We start from the raw sequence: 26,209 nt of genomic DNA, 5'->3' as shown, positions 1-26,209 counted from the left end.
TACGGCATTACTCCGGGTCAAAACAACCTGGTGTGTAGACATCTAGGGCCAGTAAATTTCGCTCTATGGATTATCTGAAAGTTAAGCAGTATGAAGGACCATCTCAGCTTTCAAAAGATGAGGAGTTTGTCCTTACAGAAGTCCAGGTAAATGTCATCAATTTCCCTTATGTTGTCCACAGATGCCACCACACCACTTTAGAAGGCCACCAGATTGGTCAGGCATGATCTGCCTTTGGTGAGGTCACGATAAACTCATCTCTCCCTGCTACATTTTCCCCCAGTACCTGCAGCTGACACCAGTCTTCTCCAAGCCAACAATGCTATAAAAGGTGGGTGATACTGGCCCTGTTGCATGCAAGCAAACATTTCAATCACACAAACCAACCATAGACATGTGACAGTTTTAAACCAGCTAAGAGAACAGAGCAACTCTTGAATTTCAGTATTTCTCAGGTGTGATATTTCTTTCCCCAGTGGTCATTTAAAAGAAACAAGAATAACAGGAAGGAGGAGGCGCTGAGACAGCTAAAGAAAAAGGCCATTAGTTAAGTAATTTCCATTGGAATTCAGATGCTCAGCACCAGAGCTGCCAGTGATCAACACTTTCAAGTAGAGTAATAATGAATAAACAAAGTCAAGCTTGCTAAAGATTCCCCTTCATCATCACTACCCCAAACTCCTGTCATCCAGAGGTTACATGGACCCCTAACAAATCTGAGCAGCACATTCTTCTTCCAAAACCCTTGGGCCCTATTAATTAACCTAGCACTCATTTCAGTCTGTGACAGACTCCTGTTCCTTCCAGGTCACCTCCCAGAAGGAAGAACAGATGTACGGAGCCACTGCATTACATACACACAAGTGAAGATAGATTTCACAGCTACCTGATCCAGACATAATAAACAAATTAAAAATACTTTAAAAACAAAAAACAATCACACAGAACAAACAGAAATAGTTCAGCCACGGAAAGATTATTTCTCTACTCAAGTGTATGTGTTGTGCCTCTTACAGGGGATGACACATTTTGAGAAGAGCGGGGAAAACACCAGAATAGTTAAACACAGGCAATTCATCATAACGCAGAACTCGACAGCGGAATCACTCAAGATCTTCTGACCACAGGATCAAAGGGCACGAGAAGAACAAAGTGTCAGCTAAAGTGATACGAATGACCAAGATGGAAGAACACAACTCATTTCAGATACAGAAATGTTTAATGGCGTTAAAGTGCTACTTTAATGGGGACCATATGCTAACATTTAAACACAATTCCACTGCACTGCTAAATATGGTTGTTTTTTATTTTATTTTTTTTTTATTTTATTTTACCTTTTTGCCCAACCCTACCTAAAACAATAAAATAAAGTCTAAAGGACTGAAAATTAACAACCCATTCAAATCAGCAATAAGTTATGAATTTTATAAAGCATTTTTTTTTCCTCTTCTTTTCTTAGTAATGAGGGGTAGTTAAATTACTTAAGGATAATACAAAGTTTCAAACAATGCCATAGGTGAGAACTCTATTAAGGTGTTGTTTTTTTTTTAAACGTGGAAAATGAAATAATCCTGGCCATTAAAAAGACACAAAATAAAAAAGCAAAGCCCTCAAAGTGCAGGTTAGAACGCTCGTCTCTGAGAAAATTAGAAAACATTTGCTAGAACAGCTCTTAACAGCACCTGCACAGGTATGATGGCAAGGCCCTTGGGAACAGGACGTGCAGTCAAAAACATTACATCAACGTGAGAGACGTGCTGAGCTTAACTAGGTTAACTACTGGACTGGAAGTTCAAAAGTCAGCAAAGGGAATGATTCTAAAAAGAAATTTGAAGAAACCCTCACCAAATCTGGCCTTCTGCAGCTAGCACAGCCTCCATCCACTGTGTGCATGACAAAAAGCATCTTTGCATTTCATTGGGTCAAGTGCTTCATCAAAACAGGGATCTTTTCATGGCATAAATTCATATAAAAGACATCTAAGGTTTTGTATGGACAAGCTCTAAAAAGACGCATCAGACTTGGGGTGTTTTCTCTCCCAACACATTTACAAATGTTTATCAAAAAATCTCATCAAATAAAAAGGTCATAGTGGCTCAGTATCTGGGCATGACTTTCTGGCATATCACCTCTTCTATGTGCTGGTTTCTTTCTGTCCTCAGCTGGCTGTGTGCCGGCGTATGGGCACGCATCTACCGGGAGATCTGCTGTTGGTGTCACAGCCTGAGGTGTGACACAGCCCATGAAGTGCTGGTAGATTACAAGTGTGTACCCCTTGCTTTAGCCACGCATCAGAGGTACTTGCTTTTTAAATGATGTCCAACAGAAAGCTGAGCTGAATGGTAATCTTTCCTGAACATCTCTTTGCCGCCCCTCTCTCTGGGCACAGAATGAGACCTTAATATTATTGTTGATGTTGTTATCCCTAGGCTACTTATGTCCTCAAAAATTTCCTAGTACATTACAACAGCATTGGATTGTGATAAATTGTAGGACATGGTCCTTTTAGGACCACAAAAGCTCTTCAGAAGGGCCTAAATTAGGTTGTTCAACCTGAATGCAACATACAAAATTGTGACGTTTCCCAGATCTCATGACAGAAAGAGAGGGATGATTCTCTAGTATCCTCTTTCAAACAAATAAATTCAAAACAAAGTGTTTTGTCACTAAGGTCTATATCCAGGTCCCACAGAAACAAATGGTTATCGCTGACTTCAATGGGACTATAGTTTGGTCTAACTTTTTGCCAGCAGGAATTGGAATTGGTAACGTGACCAAATGAACGTGTGGGTTTCTTCCTTTACCCAAAAGGTTTTATTTACAGGTCTCTCCAGGACTAGCTGTCAATATGTCATTTCTGAAAGAGGATACTGGCATCTAGGACCCAGTTTGATCACCCCAGTGAAATCATTCACCCTGCACTGTCATCTCACTTGGTTCTAGGAAGCAAACGAGAGCTTGACACTGGCGCTGGAGTAACCCTCGTCACTCCCAATACTCTGCAAGCTGCTGTGATCATCAATGTCACTGATGCTGGTTGTGCTGATATTGTCCACTTCTCCATGGGAGAACTCTGTGCTTTCAACGTCCACTTCAATCTCTTCTAAAAAAAGGAAATGAGAGAAACACACAGATTAGCACTGCAAACACAACTGCTCCTTTCAGGCCAGCAAGCTGCCAGGACTCCCTTGGTAGAGATGAGGCAACACTCTGGTAGGAAGACTTTCAATGTTCTTCCTTGAAGCAGGACAGGCTATAGAAATTATTTATAAAAAGATTAGCTACCAGCCTGGAGTTTTTCTTAGGGAGTTTGCAAAAGGAGTTGACTCCCCAAGCATGCAGACCACACTACCAGCATAGCTGGGCCACCCCATGCACTGAGCTTGTTATTCTACCTCTGTTCTTTGTATCTGTATCACCCCAGGATTGGAAACAAAAGAAAAAAATATATAAAATATAATAAAACAGAGGATAAAAGAGAAAACAGAGCATGAAGTTACCCTTGTACCACACTACTCGCTTGACATCGCTTTTTGAAAGCTGGGATCACAAATAGAGGGCATTACCAGGAGGATTTGGGTTATTTTCTGATGGTGGAACTAAAAGCTTAAATCCCTTTTTTTTTTTTTTTTTTTCCCCAAGAAGGAATTAGAAAGCAGAAATCGAGTCAACCAGGCATCTTGGTTTTCACAGCATTTAAAAAATTTCCCATTTGTTTTTTGTTTTTTCTTCCCCCTCCCCCCAAGCTGCAGATTCAGACACAAATTACACAGGACGCTTGGCTGTCAGTAAATATCGAAACATCTATTGTGCCTACCCAGGACCCACAGCTGAGATGGTTCAAAAAAGAAAATTATCCAAATTCATTTAGCTATTCAGATGATCTCCATCCAGTTTAAATTGAGATGAACTGATAAGAAGCTTAGAAAAGAAAGGGAGGTGGTGGTAGAACGATTCCTGGAATTTTAAGAGTCAATTTGCTTAGTTCTGTTTGTGCTTAGTTATGGCACAGTGGGCCCCAAAATGGGAAATACACTGGAGGGAATAAGATGTTAGATGCTGCCTTGCAGCATGCCTTTGTGATGCCAAAACATACAAAATAAAAGCACAATGGATATTCCATCTTCAACAAGTATTTGGCTACCAACATGTGACTACAGCCATTTATGTTTTTTAAGTAATGCTCTCACTTCTTGGAGAGCTCTTCAGAGAACAGGTCACATTAAATGCCACAGGAATCTGTGAGTTGACAAAAGCAGTGATTCTTTAAACTACTAACAGTTTATGCAAAAGACAAAAATTTCTATGTATGCTACAGAATCATAAAATCCTTAGATTTGGAAGGGACCTTTTTAGGTCATCTCGTCCAACTCCCCTGCTGTGAACAGGGACATCCACAGCTCAATCAGGTTGCTCAGAACCCCATTCAGCCTGATCTTGAATGTCTCCAGGGATGGGCTTGCACCACATCTCTGTGCAGTCTGTTCCTGAGCCTCAACATCATTCACTGTAAAAGACTTTTTCCTTATACCCAATCTAAATCTCCCCTCTTTTACTTTGAAACCATTTCCCCTTGTCCTGTCACCACAGACTATGCTAAAGAGTCTGTCCCTTTCTTTCTTATAGCTCTCATTTAGATACTGAAAGGCTGCTATCAGGTCACCTCAGGGCCTCCACTTCTGCAGGCCAAACAGCCTTGGTTCACTCAGCCTGCCCTTGTAGGAGAGGGTATGTGTGTATGTGCATGCATGTGCATACATGTGTGAGCAAAATCAGTAGCCTAAATACCAAAGACCACAGAGAAGGTCATAACTGAGAGACAAGTAATGGATCTGTCTTTATACTTCCTCCTCTCAGAGCCCTGGAGATTCAACATCAGTTCAAAGACACCCACCTCGCTCAGAGTCCGAACGATCAGAGGAAATGGTAGATCCAATGCTGTCCATTCGTATTCGCTCTATCTCCTGAGGACCCTGTAGTTGTTCCAGTCTTCTCTTTAGAAACCTTTGTTCTCGTTCCAGGTTCTCAAGCTGGTGCTGGCTTCTTCTCTCGACCTCTTCAAGTTTCTGACATGATCAAATACATCTCAGTAACAAGTTTCATCCTTTTATCCTTCCCTCCCACCTCTACTGTCCAGCCACCTGCTTAATTTAAGACATTTCCAGATCCTAGAAGGATTTAAGCTGTAAGAGCACTGAAAGAAGCTGCCTTCCAGGTTCCAGAAGCCTTTCTTGGCAATTTCCATGCTATCTCTTCACAATTTTTCCATTTTCCAAACCCTGATAAATCATGTATGCTGGAAAGGCTTTGAAGACAGAGCCTCTCTAAATGAAACTAATCTAAGCGTAGCCGTTCGTGGGTCATTCCGCATGGGTTCTGCCACCTGCATTACCACGGATGTCCACAAAGGGGCCTCAATTCCCTTAACCAAACCAATCTACTATTTGTTATATTTCACTGTAACATAAAAACGTGCCCTGGGAGCTCCGCATTCCTTGCTGCAAGGTTTAGTAGGATTTCTCAAAAACAGTTTTCTATTTAGTGAGTGATTTACATAACCTACTACAGATTTCTTTGATCACAGCTGGGAAATCTACCAGGGCACTGTTCTTTGTTTCCTACAACAAGCACATTGCATAAGGAGGAGTCATTTCAGGCTAACCCTGTCCCTCCAGCAGTGCTTTTTCTCCTTCACCACCCATCCTCCCTCCCACTATCCTGAGCTATGACAAAGGATTTCAGCTTTTTCCAGATACTGACAACGCTGTATTTTCTTTTCATGCTTCACTCTGCCAGAAGTGAAACTAGAAAAGTGCTGGGCTGGCTGCTTCACGTATGAAACTTCAGTAAGCCAACCCTGTCTCACTCTTGAGGTTTTGTGCTAATGCTTCAAGCAATGGAAACTTACCAGCACATCATAAAAAAAAAAAAAAACACGACAAAAAAAAACACATTTCCCATCAAAGTGGAGTTATTCAGCAGTAAGCATGTTTTTCTTTTAAGACCTTCTGCTGTCAGTGGCTAATCACAATACAAAACAAGACCCTTAGTCTAATCAAACGTTTTCATAGTTAATGGAGTTCATTACGGACACTCTGCACAGTGTGGCTTGTAGTAATGATTAACGATTAAACAAGGGGGCAGCATTTATTAAATACATCTATATATTAAACAAAGGTGCCAGTCTCCTTCAACACAAAACCATCTCTCAGCAGCAAGAGCGAGCAACTGAATTGCACTTCCAGTCAGCCCAGATGGAAAGAAGCTGAGAAACGCAGTCCTTACCTTGATATGTGCTTTGGCTTTGTTCAGCAGCCCAAGCGTCGTGTGCCTGGTGCAGTCTGGTCCGAGTGGTATCAGAACTTTTAAGCGCTCTAGACACAGGCGGAGGTGAGCTCGGCTGCAAGGGGAGAAAGGGATTAGAGTTAGCTTGCAGAAATGCAATGTCATTTCCTTCTCTGCTTCCATTCTGTGAGCCACTTTCCATATTTCCTTCCCTTCATGCATCACAAGATTCTCCACAGGTGCCAGGACAGACTGCCACTAAGCTATTTACACTGCAAACAGCATCTGCTCACCAATACTTGCACGATTGCTAACCCCTGACAGACACTGTTTATTTTCTTGCTGTCTGAACTGATAATCTGATTCAGTGGATGAACTTTGCGCAGACACAAGGCACAGTCGGTACAAATATCTTAGGGGTTGCATTTCCCTCAGCTACTCGCTGTTGTGCTGAGAACTCTGTGAGAGCACTTTCAAATGACTGCTACCACTGCACACACACTTGTGCATTGTCAGTTCAGGGTCAGTTCAGGGACATTTGCTATGAACCAATCCAAGCAACATTTCTAACATTTCTTTGCACAAAATTTGAAAGAGCAATGAACAAAACCGGTTAGCTTAACACACCCAAACAATCCCTGCTGGCAATTATATGGCTCAAGCGCTGCACTGGGCCTAAGTCTGAAAGGCTGCTGGGGTGCAAGGTCAGTGGGAACAAGAGAGCCTGAACCCCTCCTCTGGGCAGCCTGCTGACCTTGGATCACATCTCCAAAGAGAGTCTCAAGCACAACAGCATCGCTGATGGTTTGAGCCATTTTCTGCAGAAATGTGGGGGAAATGGCTTGGGCAGCAGAAGCAAAGCACGTCATCCTCAGGCTGCGTAGGAAAAGAAACCCCACTGATCCTCCTCTGTATCACGTATGCAGGAACAAACAGCAAATTTATGGAAAACTATCAAGCCACGGTTGCCTTTTTTTCTCCCCTCCCTTTCCCTTTCTCAGACATTAATGATTTATGTCTAAACTTGTCATCTCAATCAATAACACAATGACATCAGCTTCACCATTCACATGCAAGAAACACCGGTGCAAAAGAGTCCTGAAAGCCTATCCCAGCCCCTGCTCGTACACAAAGAAACCGAATCTTAGCCTGATCCACCTCAATACAGGGAGGAAAAAAACTAAAGAGCATGGACAGTTCATTTCCATTTGTTTTTCAAATTCACTATTGCTCCCAGTTTGAAAGGGGTGGGGGAGAAGAGTCTGTAATCTGGCAATTATGTCAGTGACAAGCAAGGATGATTAAGGGTGGAAGGGTCAGGGGTTTTGCTGATGAACTGTCAGCACGGAGGAGTGTTTGCTAGCAGTGCCGGAGCTGTGAGCTCCTCAGTATTTCTATTATAAATCTCTCTACAAAGGGTCCAGCATTCTGTCTCAAGAACAGCCACAGGGCCGCGCATGACCAGCAAGGCCCTTGAAGAACACAAGTTTTTCATTAAACATTAACAACAAGGAGGGTGAGAACGTCATAATCAGAAAAATCAAACAACAGAAAAAAAGATATATCGCATCAATCTCATCTCTTCCTTCCTTAGAACGCTCTAGGGCAAACTCTACTAATAGTAAGCACTTATGGCTAACACGAGCTTTACTTTTTTGGGTTTTAGCTACCTAGAAGCTTATCTTCAGCATACAGGCTGATCAACAGGAGCTGTGTGCACTCACTGCAGGTGCTTTGCCCAGCAATGAAAAAGCAGTGCTGGTTTGCTGGCACTTGTCATCCCAAGTGACACCGGGCACTGACTGCTGGCAGGCAGAGCAGGGACTGAGGAGCAGGGCCAGCTCCACTTCATAGGGAAGTGGAAACAGGGAATAAGTTTGGGAAACCAACATCTGACCAGTTTCGGGTGTATCATGATACACTCCTAAATGCAGAGGGAAAAGCACAGTGCATTCACAATCTGAGTCCCAGGCACTGCAAGGAAGGGGAAGGCCCTGCACCAGGAACTGTGGTTCTAGGAACAGAGATCAGGGCTGAGTAAGAATGAGCACGGACACAACTAACCAGACAATGTTAGATGGAAGGAACCATGACCTGCTGTGTCAAAAGCTGGATTCTTTTTGCATTTGGTAAAAATCAACCTTGTCAGGCATCTGAAAGCTGTGTGCAAAAATCCAACCATTGAAAGAGAGAACAAATGCTGAAACTCCAACTGGATCGGTCTTACTTCTGCCCCAGGACCACAGCAGACCAGAGAAAATAGCAGCACCCTGCAAGTAAGGGCTGAAAAGTGAGCTTCAGAGCCCCCACACTGAGCCATCACGTGAGCATGTTCCTTTCCAAGTCTCAAAAGCATCAGAGCAAACTTAGCAGAGCCTGTTTCAGGGTGAGAGCAATCACAAGCCTATTAATCTTCCTTATCAAGTTGCATAGCTGTACCTGGACAGCCGTAATCCCAGAGTCAGGCCACAATAGTAATGCCTCTCCCACTTGCTTACCTGGATCCCTACAACGTGGCTTTGACACCGCTATAGGCTCTCACACTCAATGAAAATGCCAGCATTGCACAGGCTGCAGACAGAGCCTGCCGGCTTTCCATGTAAACCACTGGGTTATGCCAATATTTGATGCATCTGCCAATATCTGGGAAAACAAGTATAAATGCCCGTATTGTTATGTAACAGAGAAACAACTCAGGCTGGGCACAGAGGGCTGCTGCCTCTCACTGCCTGATCTCAGAAAGAAAGAGAAGGACAGAAGGAGAGCTTCAGTTCCAGTTCCTCAGCTAGAGGGAACTGACCCACAGCGAGCCATAGGGGGCTGCTGGTGGGAGAGAGGTGTCAGCCTTTGAAGTAGCAGCTCTGTCTCTGTGTGCTGGGCACATGCTGCTCTTTCCTTTCCACCTTGTGCTGTGTGACAGCTCCTGACTGTATGTGAAGTATCTGCTTCCAATGGTGCCCTAGGTCTCCTCCAGCCTGAGCCCCTGGCCTCTCCCAGAGGAGCCTAGTCCTTGCTCCACATTGCCCCTGCTTGCACTTGGCTTTGCTTGGCTGCAGAGGGCTGTAATTTCACAGCCTGCTCTCCTCTCTGGCTCCCAATGACATCATCCCTTCTGATTATATAAGGTACTGGGAGGAAACCTTTATTTCTGCATGCTTTTTGCTCATAGATTCAGCTGTCTCACTGCACAACCCGCATCTAAATCCCACTGCGGAAACTGGGCTCCCCACTGCCTGAATCAAAACTGCAGTGCAGGAAGTGGTTTGGGTGCAAATACATAAACAAACAATTAAATAATTAATCCCTGTTTCCTTCCACCTACTCTGCCAGGGATGTTTCTGAGGGGTAGCAGTAGGAGTCAACCTCTGCACCACAGCCTCCTCCACACCTGGGGATTGCCTATAGCCCCTGCCTCAGAGAGCTGGGGACACAGCTCCAAGCCTTGTACTCGCTGGCCACAAAGGGGCTGGGAGCCCACCTGCCCTCAGTGCCCGAGGAGCCCTTATAGAGACAGCACTGCTCCTTGTGGCATGTTCCCTGCTGAGCTCAGCCTCTCTGCTTGAGTTGTCTCTCTCCCCAGATTGCAGCAGTGACAGCACTGCCATTGGGCTCAAGGAGACACACGGCATCCCTTGAATCTGCTCCATACCCCTTGGAGAGCCCAGCCGAAGCTCACTGCAGCCAGATCTACCAAGAGATTTCAGTTCTAGCCAGATTTGGGCAAGTACCTGAATATGAGCATCCTTGGAGAGACTGCAGCTATTCTGCTGATACAGGCCGTTTTTTGTTGTTTTTTTTTTTTTCCCCTTTCCATCTTCTACCATTGGCAGAAGCAATGGAAACTGAGAGAGAGAAGAAAGTTTTTTCTGCCTAGAAGTCATTAAACCACGTACATGATCAGCTCTGAAGCAGCACTTTACGGGACTCAGCACTACCCTGCAGCCAGGCACTGCTGAGAGACAGCGCTGAATCAAGGCTGGAACATCTGCAGAACACACACACGTGCACACGCACACTGACACAGACACTGCCCATCTTTAGAAGATCAAGCCTCTCTCCCAGCAGGAGATGACCAACAGCATTTCAAAGCGCTGAATTCCATGTTCTGTATGTTGAAAGAAAGAGCATCTGAGGGAAAAGGAAAGCACTTCACAGACGTTTCTGTACTGTGCCTGCAGGTCTATAGGGCTGAAATACAACAATCAATTTCAGCTTGTGCTCAGCATTAGGGATACCAAAGCTCAAGCCCCACTGAAGCTGGATCAGACACCTGATCTCCAAGAGAAATTTATATATATATATACACATATATAAAATAAACAATACAAAACCAAATAAACCCCAAGAAGCATCAAAGGCATCAGCACAAGGAAGATCCTAAGATGGAAAAGAATATGGTCATCCTTTCCCTGTGCTGTCTTCATCTTTTCAAAGTCGAGTCCAATTTAACCCTGAAATTAGAAACCACCAACTTTGTTTGGATTTCAGAGCTAATAGATGGCTTAAAAAATTCAGGAGGGATCACTGGTTAAAGAAAGCAATTCCTGGAGCGACGCAAGTGACCCCACATCAATAATTCATTGGACCAGAACGATTTTGAGATAAAAGTAATGAAAAACACATGCAGAAACCACTGGGCTGGGAAAACGGGGGGAAATATGGTTTCCTCCCATAAGCGATTCACAGGTCAGAGACTTGCTTATCTGTAACAGACATCACACGACAACAGGTTCTGCCTTGTGCTCATCTCTAATCCTTCCCCTGTCCGCAGAAGGATTTGAGCCCTGCCTTCATGTCTCCAGAGAAGGAAGAGGAGATGCTGCCAAGTGCCTGAATAAGAAACTGAAAGCCAGGCAGGCGTTGTGGCAGGAGCCTGCGCTGCTGCAGAGCGTTATGTAAGCAGAGCGGTGCGCTCCCCCAGCCTGCAGCAGCACGCACTGCTCAGTGCGCAGCACCGCCGGGCGCACATGAGGAAGGAGATGTAGTGCACAACAGCACCGTTAAAGCTCATCTTCCCCACCTGCACTGGGCAATCATTCATTCTTTCTGATTTTCCATCAGGTCTCCTTACATGATTATTTATGTTTTGGTGCTCACCACAAGCTGAACACAACACTCGCTCATCCACTCCTGTTCCCTGCTCATTTCTACCCGTGGCTCCTCGGCGCATACAAGCATTTGGATTGCAAATGTTAATAAACTGCATCATGAGAAAGTAATGGGGGAGAGAGGGGGGAGCCTCCAGACACTTTTTTTTTTAAGCCAATCGTTTGGAAGAAACAAAGAAATGAAACTTGAGGAATGACAATAAAAAGCCCTGACAACACGCTGTACGTAGGGATTCAAGGGGATGGAAACGTTCTGCAGGCAAAATGTTCAGCCTGATCTTAACCAGATCAGATCTGTGTGCAAATGCTGAGAACTAACACGCATCTAACTGTGCTCTCAAACCAAGGGCGGACAGAAAACAAACCACAAATTAAGAGACCTGTAATTAACGGCAGTAATAACAATAGCAATAATAAAACCAACAAATACATCAGGGCAATGCGGCTCTGCCACGTAACACGCTGCCTGACAGGCAGGTGACTGGTGGTGCATACCTTGAAGTTTTTCTCTTTAAACTGGAGGGCTGAAATACAGATTATTCATTTAAATTAATACCATAATAAAGTGACCATCTGTAATCCCATGACTCTCAAAACTAGGATGCTGAAAAGAATAGCAAAGAAAAGCAGAGTGCCCAGAGTAATAAAAACATGGCTGAGAATGTATCCATTCCGAAGGTGCCTCCTCCAAAACGATCTCTCAGCTGTTCACTAGCTGACTGCTCATCCTTCCCTAACCTCTCTCATCTTCAGAGCGGCCAATGAGACAGGCTACACAACTCAGTAGTAAAAGATCAAGTATAGCAGCCTGCACTTCGCAATGAGAAGGTGATGACAGCAGCAGAAGTGGCCATCTGCCCAGCAGAGGAACCGAGGTAAGCAATGCCTGGCATTTTCTCTCACCCCTTCATTTTCACCCAGCCCGAGCACTGCGCTCTCAGCGCCTCTTCATCAGTTTCTCCTCTTCCCTCACAGCTCCCCTACAGCTTTCTGCCTCCCTTTGGAAGGTAATGAAACTTGGGCAGTTGTTAAGAGACATCAAAGAGCAACAGATGGAGTAGAGTCTATTACAATTTATCAAAGTTAATCTCCCCCTAAAAATATATATCGAGGGTCTATTATTATTGATCTTGGCCATTACCCACAAAGTATTTTTAATCCCCGGTGAATCTAATTAACTGAACTTCAGCCTCACATAGCACAATACACAGCACTGCCAGCTAAATCCCTGTCGGGCTCAGCTGTGCTTCCAACTGTTCTAACTCCTTACAGCCACCGCAGACTGTAAATGCTCCATGTCCCATTCACTTTCTGACCTATTTGCTGCCAGTACAGTCACATCCAGGAGTCTCTTGCACGAGATCATCTGGCACCAACTTTCCGATTGTGCTCGCTCCCAATGCTGCAAGTATCACAGTTCCACCACCTAGCAATAAGATACGGTCACAGTCCTGCGTTTGTCTACTGAGGAACACGCAAAGCAAGCCTTAAACATCAACGTGCAGCCCAGTCCTGTTAATTATAAATAGTCTGGTCTAATAAATCTCTGGCTTTCTTAAAAGGCAGTTAAAAATAGAGCCCTGCTCTTTAAATAGCCAACGGTGCCCTGTGCCCCCGTTCTCACTAATACTGGTCTAATCACCATCGGGGACACACAGCGTGCTCCTGCCTGTGACACCACTCCAAGCAGAGCTCCGTGCCACCAACGCTCCCATGGAGCAGCTGCACTGGCCAGCAGCAGCCTCACTGCAGAGGAGGCAGTAACCTGCTTTGCTGCGACCTGCGGATTTTCAGCTTTACTGCTAGAATTAGGTCAGCGGCAAAGATAGCCGAGATTTGCCAAACTCGCCTGCTATTCTTGATGATTGTGTTTGGAGGTTTCCTGGCTAAGCATCACGCCTGTGGAAAGGATTGCTGAGGTACCTTGGGCTCCTGCAGGGGTTGCTGCAGTCAGTTGCTGGGAACAGGAGATGCTCACCCCCAGCTGCCTCCTCCAATGCCACACACCAAGCTCTCCTGGTGGGACTCACCCTGCCTTGCAGGTATGGCATGCCTGAAGGCATGCTGCTTGCACAAGGATGGGAAGAACCCAAGGAATCAGTTATTCCTACCCTAGACCTCTCATGGCTCCAGCAGAAAAGCCCCGTGGGGTCCACAGCAGCAAAGGCACTGACAGACCTCAAATCACAGCCTGTTTCTTCATAACATAGAAGAGACCCCAGATTTTGGTGCCTAGTAAATATAGTCAGGCTTTAAGCTAATGACACCACTGCAACCGGTGTTACTAGCTGCAAGAAGCAAGCACTTGTAAGATATACAGCTGTCCATCAGTGAGAGAGCAAAGGATGCTGCCAACTTACTATTTGGGAAAACACCTTTCCTCTTTCCAAAATGACGAGCAGGGAACATGCCAGTATCAAGAACACATTCTGTGTGGTGCCAGTTGCTATTAAGATAGGACAGAGCTTTTCCAGCCCACGCATCTCTTTTCTCATATTGTATTCTGGTTTCTTTACCTCATGGAAGCAAAACAATCTTAATTTCTAACAAAAAACCCATTCCAAGAATATAACGGTACGCAATATTTGTTTACACAAAATCCTTTACACCCCGAAGGGAAGCATGTGCTGTTCATCTAATACCACTCTGCACTGTCAGAAATATTTAAGGAGTCATCAAACAGCCGCTGTACCTCTCAGGTACAGAGTGCATGCATCTGGAACAGAGGAAGCAGTGCATGTAATTTAACCTTGTAAAATTATTGTAAATTTAACCTCGGACTTCCCAGGGAAAAGGAATTAGCAGCCAAGGTCGTTATAGGATATGCAATTGGATAAAAGCACAGTAAGAAAGAAGAAAAATGAAAGAGACCCTAGTACTGTTCTTCCTATTGGATACATACTTCTGCACACAAACAACAGTATTTCAGAAGCCCAGGAGTGAGCTGGCATTAAGCACCAAGCAGCTGTAACTTAAATTAACTCCACGTGCTGCTCAGCAGGAGAGCCTGAACAGGGAAGGGCGGCTTCCAGCATTACTGCAGCAGGTGGGCTGCATGCTGACCTCGCACTTACCAGGAAAGAAAGGAGGTTCTGAGAAGTGGTATCAGAGAGCACAGAACACACCTTGTTCCTGCTCACCCAGTGTCACGTACTAGCAGAAACTCACCTGTCAATGCAGCTCTTCCAACAAGGAGCAGGGTTTATGACCAGAAAATTACATCTATTGCTGTCTGAGAATTATAACAATGTAAACTCTAGAAGAAAAAGCAAAACCAAACTAAACCTGCACCCTGCCCTTTCCCTTTACTACCTCTGATACCTTCCTTGCATTAACTTTCCCTTCTTTGAGCATATATGAAAGCAAAAGGATGCAGGACAGCTCAAATCTCAGACAGAGCTGGCCACTTGGAAACTATTTCCTTGGGCAAGAAGTAAAGCAGAATGCAGCTGTAAGAAATGAAAATTGCTCCAATGTTTGTTCAGCTCAACTACAAAACTCCTAATGCTTCCAAATGCTCAGAAAGTCACTCTCTTATAAGCAGGACATTCTTCCTGGTCAGCTGGAGAAGATCAAAAGAACCCCTGCCTTGGTCAGCAATGCCACAAACAGATATAACTATTATTCCCCTCTGCCCAAGAACAGCTGCAGATGAGTAAACTAACATTTGTGGAAGGATTAGTGCCTGGCGCTTGCTCACCCTGTGCTCTCCCAGCAGGAAAAGTTAGGATCCCACCTGGGAACAAATCAAACACTGGACGGTTCGTGGTTTGTTTTGGAAAGGAAAAAGGGAAAAAAAAAAATTAAAAGAGGAGGAAGAACACCCAGTTCTCTGGTGTTGGGGGAACTGGTTTCCATTTGCTCAGCTACCAGGCAAGCATGAAAACACAGCCACACAAGCTTACAGAAATACCTGCAAAGGCACTGCATTACTGTGCATTACTGCTGCAACCACACTCCTCCTTCCCTGTTGTTATGGAGAGCTTCTGACCCTCACAGGGCCTCACGAATTTAAGCAGGAATTAGAGCTCCATGGTCAGATATTTCCTACATGTCCCATCCTGAGATCATTCCTTGTTTGTTTCAAAACTAAATCACTAGTTTTAAAAACTAACAAAAACCCAAAGAAAACCAAAAACAACTAACAGGATTTTCTACCAACCATTCACCTGGGAAGAGGCAGCAGTGGGCTGAGCATCAGGAGAAGCAACAGGCAGAGCAAGGAGCACAGACTGTTTGCTCTGCCCACTGCTGTGCTAGCCAGGAGCTGCAGAACCTACACACACTCTCAAAAAGGGCAAAGCAGCATCAAAAAGGGGCCAACATTTCAGCCCCCTACACACCCAGGGAAAGCTTTGCAGCAGGCAAGATGCTGAAGTGAGAGTTGGGAGAGCTGTGTGCAGCCAGCCTGCGCGACCTCAGGTAAATCCCTCGAGGAACTGAAGCACGCACCACACATCCACAAAATGGAGCTAAGCCTAATTCCTTCACAGGGCATTGCTGAGCTAAATCCACTCTTGTTTTTCAGGTGCTCACATAGCTTGGAAATGACACTGACATTTGGAGACTTGGGAAAGCTAATTCATTCAGCTCCCTCTTCTAGTTAGCAATACCCAGAGCACAAGATGGCCATGTTTTTCAGAAAGAGTCAATAACCCCTCGCTGCTTCTCCCCAGTTAGGCAGCAAAAAGTCTCTTACAGCTGTCCCAAGGAATTCCTAGGAGGGAATTTCAACTGAGCTCAAAGCAGCCGAATCTGAAGCAGGACTATAAGACGAAGGCTGTACTGCTAACTTTGCAATCAGTCACAGAGCTTTTTATTTCTTTATAACATTTAGATTCTCATGTCCCGCTGTTCATCAGACATGCCCAGATTATGACTTAGGCCCCATAAAATAAATAGATCAGAGTGGTTCAGACATTACATGATCATAAAAAGAAAACAAACAGCTCCTTCCTGTGTTTTAAATACAGATGTTGCACTATCTCATGCTCGGGATCCACGGTGGGGACAGAAAACACCTCAGTCCCAGGTGCTGCGATTTGAATGTCATCAAAATTGCACTGAAGAAACTCCAAGGGACACTGATGCCTCCAGAGGGCCTTAGCATGCTTTCCACAAGTACAGCACAACACGAATTTCCCTTCTCCTCCCTTAGCAACCCCTTCACTGAAACACATCCCCATATGTGCTTCTCCCAGCGAACACCAAGCCTGTAAGCTGCTTTTCCAAGCCAACAAAAGTTTAAAAGAGGTCATGCCGTACAGAACAGTATCTGCATTTTTTCTTAGAGAGTCCTATTACATAGATTATGCACTGGGAACAAAGAGTTCCCAGCCACTTTCCTGCTTCTTTTGGCATTAAAGTTGCTCATCTGGGTAGATGAAGAGGCAAACACATATACTCGGAAAAGGGAAGTGGGACGCTGGTGCTTTTTTCATATTCCCTTACTCAACCAGAATTCTCCTGGGGTCTAATATTTATTCTTGCTGTGAAAACTGATGACTATATTCAGCATCCAGGACTCTCCCCTTCAAACACAGAAACACTTCAGGTGTTTTTTCATTCCTTGAACAAGGCTGAAAACATTTTCTTAATCAGACGTTAGGAAAAGCTTTCCAGTGGTACCAGCGGTTGATTGACGCAATTTGGCTTCCCTAGGCAGCCCTGCTGTCAGAAGCTTTTAGCACCACGTTAGATAAACATCTGTCAGGTAAGGGTTTAGATGGAGCTTATCCTCCTCTGGGGCACCAAATGAACTGCGCAGGCCTCAACCCCATCTCTGACAATGCTGTGAGATGCTGTGTAAATTGGAAGGGTGCCCTCTTTTAGGAATAGGTCTGAGCCAGCTGCAGAGGCACTGCACTGAGTCTCTGGAAAGCAAAGAAGTATTCTGTCTCTCTGAGCTACAGCCCTTGTGAGAGAGTAAGACTTACTGTGCAATGGCAACTCTTGCAGCTGTGTGCAGCTGGGAAGGGGCAGCGATGTCACGTGTAGGCAAACAGGCAGCCAGAGGGAAAGGGAGAACCAGGAGACATCTGCAAGGCAGAATTTCCACTACCAGCATGCATCAAATCCCTGCCCTACAGGTTGGTGAGGATAGGACAGGAAAAAGCCAACACCAAGAGGCACTGCTGATGCTGTGATAGCACTGTAACTTGTAATTTTCCAGATTGGGTTTGGCTGAGGAAGAATCAGCTGAAGAGAAACGTGCACTGCAGCAGGTAGCAGGAAACAGGAGGGAGGTGTCAGGAAGCAGAAGTCACAGCAAGCAGTGGGTCATCAGCACAAACAAGCGTTCCAAGCTAGATGAGAAACAAGAGGAAGCAGGGGAACCTCAAAGATGCAGGAAGCAGTCTCAGCTGCCACTGCTCTCACTCCTTGCCTAGTGCAGTTTTTATTGCACAGGGGAGAGCAGAGACCCCCCCAGCCAATGGCAGAAACTAGCTATGCTGCAGCCACCCCTGCTAGCCCCTCTGCATGCAGTTCAGCAGCTGCAAACAGGCAAAAGAGCAGCCAGCTCTGAGGAGTGCCAGGATCCAGGCTATGAGAACACTGGAAACAAACACACATCAAAGGGAAAAGCCACGTTGTATACACAGCTGGAGCTCTGCCTTCCCTTTTTTAAAATAAATGGGCACATAGATTTTAACTGCAAGCTCTTTGTGTGTCCTTGCACGTAAACTGGGTGCATCTGTGCGAGTGTGAGTACTCACCCCGCATTTGGCCTCCTGACATTACTGAAGTGTAGCTAATGAATGGCATTCTCTGAGCTGTATGGAAGATTCCCACACAGCTGGGCAAACTGTGACTGGGCAACGCACAGCTCAACCTGCCCTGAGGAGCAAGGCCAAGTAGGTGGAATTAAAAACAGGGAAGATACAAAGCAACCTCTTTTTAACCTCAATTTTCCGCTACACAGCTCCCCTTCTCAGAACTCATTTGAAGAATTCCCCCCAAGTTTCCAGAAGGAACAGAACCTTTCCTGTTGAAGAAATCATCTTCGGCCTTGAGAAGTTACAGTGAATAACCCCAAGTGTTCAACAGGTTGTGCCTTCAAGTAGCATCGGAAAGACCCTACTGAGAGAATAAGGTGCAGGACACACCACCCTGAACCTCCAAGGTCATGGAGAGCCTGAGCAATCCCTCCTGCATAATCCAGCTTTGAGTAAAAAGAGAGAAAGAACACAGTGCTGCTGCAGATGAAGTGCTGGCAGCTGTCTGCACCCAGGTCCTAAGACACTCTGGGCCGACCAGAATCTTCATGGCTGAGGTCAGTCACAATGCCCTCAGGGTTCATCTCACCTCTGAGTCCTCCTACTCTGTTCCTTTTCTCTCCTGGGTTGCTCAGAAAGAGGTCTACCCATACACAAGCACCAAAATAGATTCTGACATCACCCTTGTCCACATACTCCTCTGATAGGTATGTGTTTTTGCTAGCCTTTACTCTTATAAAAATACATTTTCCCTTCCTCTAAAAATACATCCACTCACATGCAGAGTGGCACCCATCAACACCCTCCCTCTGTTGTAGTATCATGCATGCCTGGACAGCAAGGCGTTGAGTGTAGGAGCCCTTGGCACTGCTCTCTGAATGACCGTGCACAGCTACAGCACTTTAGGGACAAGCAGAGGGAGCACTATGTACCCAAGCAAAGGAGCAAGTATTTATTTGAAAGTCATTAAGAGCTGAGCTTCTAAATGATTCAGATGCTTTTAGATATTCCACCCTAGCTCAGCAACCAGTCGCCCCAGAGATAGCACTTCACTTTATAAGCATGACTAAGTTTTGTGCAGCTGTTTACTACCTGCCATGATAAAACCACACCCTTATCATATGCAGCGTTATCAGCTTGGACCACACATGAACTTGCTGATAACTATATGCAGCCTGTTGATGTAACACTGCATTTCAAACTCAAGACCTGTTTCCAGTGGAGGTTTCAGTGCTTTTTGTATCAGTTTCTGCTGTGCCTCCACCTTTCCCTCAGCCCCTCAAGGGCAGATTTTTTTCTGTATGCAGCTACAAGATTGCTATGCAAGTGCTACATTCCCTCTCCAGCCTCAAGTTCTGCAATGTCCATTTGTGGAACCTCCCATTCATGACAATCCCTCCTTCACCTCGAAAATTCTGGTTCTCAAACCTGGGCAAAAACTAAGTACAAAAGGCGTCTGGCAGAAGCTTTCCATTTTTCTCTAAGTCATGCATGCTCCTTTCTGAACGCATTCTCAAAGGTAAATAATTAACATACAAGAGGGACAGAAAATCTTATTACAAAGCTAATGGAAAGTGACGCTTAAGCAGCAGTGTATACATAAAGGGTACCCTCAAAAGACAGCCACTAATTTTTTGATGGTCCATCGGGCAGAAGACCTGACTCACGCCACCATGCTGAGATCCAGCAGATCCTCAGCATTCCTCCTGACTCTGAGCAGTCCCAAACCTTTCTATGAGATTGTCTGCATGCGACAGATTAAATGCCACCTTTATAAAGGGGGATACTCTCACTTTGCAAAGGCACAGCAAGGATTCACCAAAAAGCAAGCACAGAGAGTGCTACATAGAGATAATCCGTATTACTACACAAATTCAAACTCTCAAGACACACAGGGAGGCGGGTTATGATTCCCTTGGGGCTCCGTGGTGTCTCCTCAACGCTATGTTCTGTCATAGCCCTGACTTGGCCCTGTCTGTATTATCCAGTGGTTTTATGGGAGGGGAATTCCTGACCCTTGGTTGCACGCTGCCCATTTAATTGTTTTATGGTTGTCATATGTGCTCTCTGGGAGGAAACCTGCCTGGTCTGTTTGCCCACAGCTATGCAAACTGCTCAGCGCTGTTCGCAGCCAGGCAACAACCACAGCAACTGCCAGGCAAAGCCTTTTGCTTTCATTTCCCAGACGAGACTGGGAAAGTTTGTTACACATCTGCTTCCAAATCAAGGGACTAGATCATTCTGCACGGAGCACTGCCACTCCCCGACAACAGCAAAGGTACTTCACTTTCTGCCACTCTGCTCCTTCCAATTGCAGGGAGCCTCAAGGGAAGCCAGACAGCATCACTCAGCATGTCCCAGCCCTGGGTAAGGGAGCGTAGAGACAGGTGCCTTTCTCCCTCCCCTTGTTGAAATATCATTAAAGGATACAGATTTTCAATGCCATAACATCCACAAGGAAGAATGCATTTCCTACCAACATTTCCTATTCCACACCGGGTTTTCCTTTGCTTATCACCAGTTGTATGGGATATGTTGCTATAGTACTCTAAGAACATGTATCAGAAACAGATACAGATAATCACATACAGCTGCGGACAACTCCACCTTCTACCCAATGAGTACAAAGTACTGAAACCTGCAGTTAACACGTAATTTACCTCAAAAACTGTATTCCTATAACTTCACCTTCTTGAAGACAGAAGGTCCCCAAGTGGTATTCACTAGTAATGCTTTCAGGCCCACGAGCAGCATTAGTCACTTGAACAAGATAAGCTGCTGCATCAGTATTTCTGGCTCTCGACACTTCACCAAACAGCACCCCATGAAAAAAGGAATAAAAAATAATAACAACAAAACAAACCTGCAAAGCTTCCAGAGGCACACTGGGGAGAGATATGGCAAGTACCTGTGACAAGCGCCCTGATGTGACTGAAAACTGAGTTAAGAAAGCTGAATGCTTGACTTACTACTTAAGACCAGACTTGCCTGGTTCAAGCTCAGTGGTTACAGAGCGGATTTGCCTGGCCTTTATTTTTTGACAACATCCATAAACAAACAGAAACAGAGCTGGTTCAGCCTGAAAAAAACAAAAACAAAAACCCAACAACAGTGGCAACAGCCCCAAAGAAAATCTGAAGAATGCATATTTGGGAAGAGATTGAAGAACCAGAGCTTGCTACGACAGACTCCAAATTAGATATTTTCTAACTACATCTGACTGCTTTTATTACACATCTACAGAAGTGACCAGACCCCCTCCTGAAGATCGAAAGCAGTAAAAAGCCTGTAAAGCTTGATTCCTCTTCTATTCACTTCTCTGGAGATTGTAGGTGCAGGATGCTGAATGCCAGAACTCCGCCAGCAAGCAGGGAGGCCCTGCAATAAGAACATGCTTCTTCTGAGATTGGGGTCTCCATTCTGGGAAACGAAAGGACAAATGAATTCTCAGCATCAAATTATTGCAGCCAAGGCCAAGCAGGCTGTGCTGGAATTCCTTTCTATTCTCTGGGAGGAAAGCACACCAGAAAGTGTCCCTATAACACATCCTAGTTGAGGCGAGTTTTGTGATAAATGCTGTTTGAGAGCTGGCATCTGACAGTGATTTTATTGTGCAACATGGCTGAACCAGTTTGCTTTGAGGTAGTTCATTCAAAATAGTAGTATTGTTCTTTTTCCTCTTCCTTCTCCATCTGCTGCTACGTGGGATAGTGGAAAGACCTGGGAGCAGAAAGGAAGCCACGTAGGCAACTATTCCTCAATTCATCACTTTGAATTTTAAAAAATACCAAAAAAAAACCAACAAAATAAATAAGCGAAAAAATACCAAAACTTGAAATTCTGATTCCAACAGTGCTGAAGAACTTCCCAACAAAATGAAGATTGTTTTGTTTCCTTTGAATTTTGGCATGGAAACTAACTTTCCCTTTTCAGCAGCTTTACTCAGTTCAAGATGTTCCACTGCTCGGCAAATGTGAAACAAAGCCTTTGCAGAGTTTTGACTCTAAGTGAATTGAAACATTGCTTTTGCACAAGGGGACGCTTTGCATGAACAAGTGTGGGGGTCAAAGAGATCAGATCCCAGTATCACAGCATCTGACTGCTGTGTTCCTGGAGCAATGCAGGAAAGAGCACTGTAGCAAAAGACAAACTGACACTGAACAACCACGACTGCATTTGAATGTATGCAGAATGATCTCCTCCCTGCTAACCTCGCTCCACAAACTAGACTTCCCTTTCTGAAGGTTAAGCAAAAACGGGCATGGCAGCATAAGTCAGACAAATCTCCTAAGAGAGTGGAGCATCTTTCAGCTCATTGAAAATCGTTGGTCCCAGCTGAAAATGAATGCATCTGTCATCCAAACAGCAGTTGAAGACAGCTAGCTACCTCCAGCTCTTGTTCTGTGCTAGCCATGGAGACAGCAGGGCTTAGCCTCAGTTCCCACAAGGAGCAAATCGGATTGTGGCACGCTCCAACCTTTGCATGTTGTGTCAAAAACAAAGATGTATGCTCAGCTGCCTTGGCCATTTTTTGACTGCAGGGAACATCACAGGTTCCAAGCTTTATAAATGAGGAAAATAATATGCACCGTCAACTTATGCTAACATGAAAACAAAGACCGCTCCAGAGAAGAAATGAAATTTACTGGATTAGTTTCTTGTTCCAGCTCTCCTGGATAAATAGCAGTGAATTCAACACCACTTTGATTAGTTACTTCAAGACAAACACTGATCAGATTGCCTTGGCAAGCATATAGAGCACAACAAAAGCACAATCATCCCTGTTTACTCAGAGCAGCAAGGATTCACTACACTTTCATTTCCTTCCCTCTGTCTTACAGCCTAAACAGCACATCCACACTATTTAATACCCAAGCTATTTAAATGCAGTGGTACACCCTGTTCTGTAGTTAAATGCTTTCCCCTCCTCTTGCTAATACAGACACACTCAAGCAAGCCCCTGTTCTGCAGAAAGAGAATCAGACTGTGCCCTTGCTGGGAGCCCCAGAAAGCCCCATGTTTCAGTGCAAACTGACCCAGGTAATGGTTTTCTCCTCAAAATTCAGTGGGTTTTTTCCTTTATCTCATTTGCTACCTCAACTATGCAACATACCATAACAGTCAGCTCTACACAAGAGACCAACTTGGAGAAAGGCTCTGCATTTAACAGTCTGTCTCATGTTTAAAATGAGAATGCGTGGGGAAATCACAGAAGACAGAAGGGAGATCCAGATAAGAGTCAGAACATCTAAAAACTACAGTACTTGAACACTGCAGCACGTGCGTCTTCTTTGCTTTCTGATCATCTCAAAAGAGAGGATCTTATGGCACTTTGTGCTTTCTCAATAAGCTCACAACACTTCAGAGCTTGACTTCGAAGCAGATCTTCACTTTGCTCTTTTTTATTTTAAACAAGTTACCTTTTGCAGAGACAAAATCTCTGATATCTCCAGAAAATTGACTGTTGTCTCAACGCCTCTTTTCCTCCTCAGATCTGTCTTCCGAGCTACACTGTTGTTACCAGAAGCAAACTGCCCTAATAACTTGATCCTCACCCAGTTACTCAGATTCGTTTCACTTCTTTTTACTGTATTATAACGCCACCATCACTAAAACAAATAGGTCAATCTACAATATATAGAAAAAGGTTAAAAAAAAAAAAAGCAGTCTATTCAATAGCTTTATAAATATCCCTCACTCCACCAGGAGATGCAACTTGTCTATCAGGCATCCCCACGTTGGTCTACCAGAACAGCCACTTCACAGAAGCGCAGGAAAGCCATTTCTGTGCTGTGTACCTTCTCATCGCACCACACTGACCACATCCTTCCAAAACTGGCTTGTGCCTGAAATGTTCACAAACAGCAGCTCATTCTGCTATAAGACATACGCACATGCAGATTAACTTAAGCCTGAAGTTTGTTTTTTATAACTTTTTGAGAAAATATTACACTACCGGGCTTTGTATTTCACTCGCCTGCTTTATTGTGTTTTCTCTCAGAATACGATGGTGGTTTTGCTTAGGAATCAGTTTTTGGTAGGCATGTTAAAATACTAAGAAGTATTGTTTTAGTTACGCCTTGCAGCATACGAGAAACACAATTCCGGCTTCTTACTTAAATGCAAGCTATGACTCATCCTGGGCAGAGGGAAACTGTAACGCATACCCATTAAATAAAAAACACAAACAATTTTCTAACATGAGGATTAATGACAGATAATAACTATAAATTAACTTTAATCTTTCATAAATCAAACAAAGCCCCTTATGTAAACGTCACTGCAATCTCTTCAGACAAAAAAACCCAACCCAGTAATATATCAAAGCAGAGAGAAAAGCCACTTCAGTATTACAGTTAGCATTCGGTACCAAATCAAGCACCTCCTTAGCAGAACCACTCCACTGCTCATGAAACATTTCCATACTTAAGGGGCAGCCTAAGACTTTGCTTTAGGTTTTGAAAACGTACTGTTAGTTACTTTTGGACACTAGGAGGTATACGATTCTTAAACCTGATGCACTGAAGCTTCTTAGCTCTGCAGAATCGAGTCCAAGTCATAATTGCTTATTCAAAAAGGAATAGAAGAGCATTTTGGTTTTGTACTCGTTTTCTGCTACTGCTTGAAAGAAACTATTAGCTGAAGGGGTTAAAACACAACTTAACTGAATCGAAAGCGGCTGCTGTTCACAGACAGGAGGGGGAAAAAAAACAACAGAGTCAGAGACCTAATAGTGGACAATTTTGAAAATTACAGTGTGTCAATAATGGAGATAACAGTGAGACTCAAAAGGAATAATCTCAAATAATAGGGAAAATGAGCACCTGCCAGCCACAAAGCCATTAGTATCTGGGCTTTTATCTTTGACACAGTTAAGTCTGGAGACACTGACAAACTTAAGAATGCTGCAAATAAAACATGGTGAAAATCTAACTGGGAAGCAATCTCACTGACTGGGAAAACACTGCCATGGAGTTTGAAAATAAATGTTTCTAATACGAAACTCACTGCCCAGTTGTTGACAATACACAGTGTAAAACCCAGTGCAGCCACTTTGGGCTCTGGCTGAGTTTGCCCATGCTACAGCCTGATCGGCTGCACACACCTGCATTAAAAGATCTCACCCACAGAGTTAGAAGCTCCCTGCCTGCCCCGCAAGCCTGAGAACAGAAAAAGATGGTCACAGTTCCACACAAACTGGGTCTATGCAAGAAGACCAGGTTGGTACAAGTGAAGACTGGGACAACTCTGCTCTAAAGCTGTGCTCAGGGCAAGCAGCGTTTGCTGTAACAATTAGATATGCAAATAAGCACACTGAAAATTAGTGACGGTTTACTGTTGTCATGGAGAAGAAAGCAATCTCCATTCTGGGTTCAACCCATTTTCTTTCTCTCACTGGTGACTAAAGCTGCAGAGAGCACTGGAAAATCCACGGGCCAGCACTTTTTAGCAGAGCCCTACCTGGGATCAGACAGGTCAAGGCTCAAGGGAAAGCAGCATAACCAAAAAGAAAACCTCCCTGCATCACTGTGGAAAGGCAGGGCTGCGACAACAGAACACCTTCTGTAGGGGGTACAACCACAGACAGGGAGAAATCACCCACATCATGCAACACTGCTGCTTAGAGGGCCCAGATGCATCGGAAGCAGAGGACAGAGTGGCACACAGAGTACTCAGCTCCAACTTTCTTGATGCTACATGGGAAGATCCTGCCCAAATTGAAATGCACAGCTGACCACACTTATAATGCCCCCATCCCATCATATGAGGGCTGCTAAAAGGAAAGAAGAGGCAATCAACTTATTTAGACTCAGCTTTCCCACCCTGGGGGCTTCTTCACAGGAGCAGCTGGCCAGAACACTCTCTTTGTTCCAACAGCCACAAAAAACACAACCCTTCCCCCCCCCACACACACCAAATCCCTCAGAAGAGCCATGATAAGTTTATAATGGAAACCCTGACACAACCTTAACTATAGCATCCCGAATGGAAGGCGATAATCTGATCTGTGTGTGAATTAGCTCCCCTTGTCTCAATGGTATTTATCTTACTTTAACTCCTGTTACAAAAAGGGTTGAGTCATATAGCAAAGCTGGCCAA

At 44.6% G+C, this 26,209-nt stretch overlaps 1 protein-coding gene and 1 long non-coding RNA gene across 7 annotated transcripts in view; one reads left to right on the top strand and one right to left on the bottom strand.

Moving 5' to 3' along the window:
- Nucleotides 1-1,200: 1,200 nt before the first annotated feature.
- The window catches only part of MXI1 (MAX interactor 1, dimerization protein), a 50,170-nt gene continuing 25,161 nt past the window's right edge, over nucleotides 1,201-26,209 (bottom strand). For 4 of the 6 annotated variants that reach the window (XM_015867157.3, XM_015867159.3, XM_085554693.1 and 1 more), the window contains exons 4-6: nucleotides 6,286-6,400; nucleotides 4,895-5,066; nucleotides 1,201-3,103 (exon numbers count right to left, since the gene is read on the bottom strand). In XM_015867157.3, coding sequence (XP_015722643.1) covers nucleotides 2,940-3,103; nucleotides 4,895-5,066; nucleotides 6,286-6,400 — 451 coding nt within the window. In that variant the 3' untranslated portion in view covers nucleotides 1,201-2,939. Of the gene's footprint in view, nucleotides 3,104-4,894; nucleotides 5,067-6,285; nucleotides 6,401-15,306; nucleotides 15,339-17,329; nucleotides 17,483-26,209 lie in introns of those variants that run through there. The other 2 variants (XM_085554696.1, XM_085554697.1) reach the window with 2 other exon arrangements.
- On the top strand, nucleotides 9,855-23,520 carry LOC146759990 (uncharacterized). Its single transcript, XR_014948737.1, has 3 exons — nucleotides 9,855-12,268; nucleotides 18,316-18,666; nucleotides 23,052-23,520. It is a non-coding gene; the product is annotated as an uncharacterized LOC146759990 (long non-coding RNA).

Source organism: Coturnix japonica, chromosome 8 (assembly GCF_054131305.1).
Source record: "Coturnix japonica strain WE chromosome 8, WE-NBRP24, whole genome shotgun sequence".
In the NCBI taxonomy this organism is placed as follows: domain Eukaryota; kingdom Metazoa; phylum Chordata; class Aves; order Galliformes; family Phasianidae; genus Coturnix; species Coturnix japonica.
Note: the sequence above shows the minus strand (reverse complement) of the source record. Positions and strands in the feature narration are given on the sequence as shown.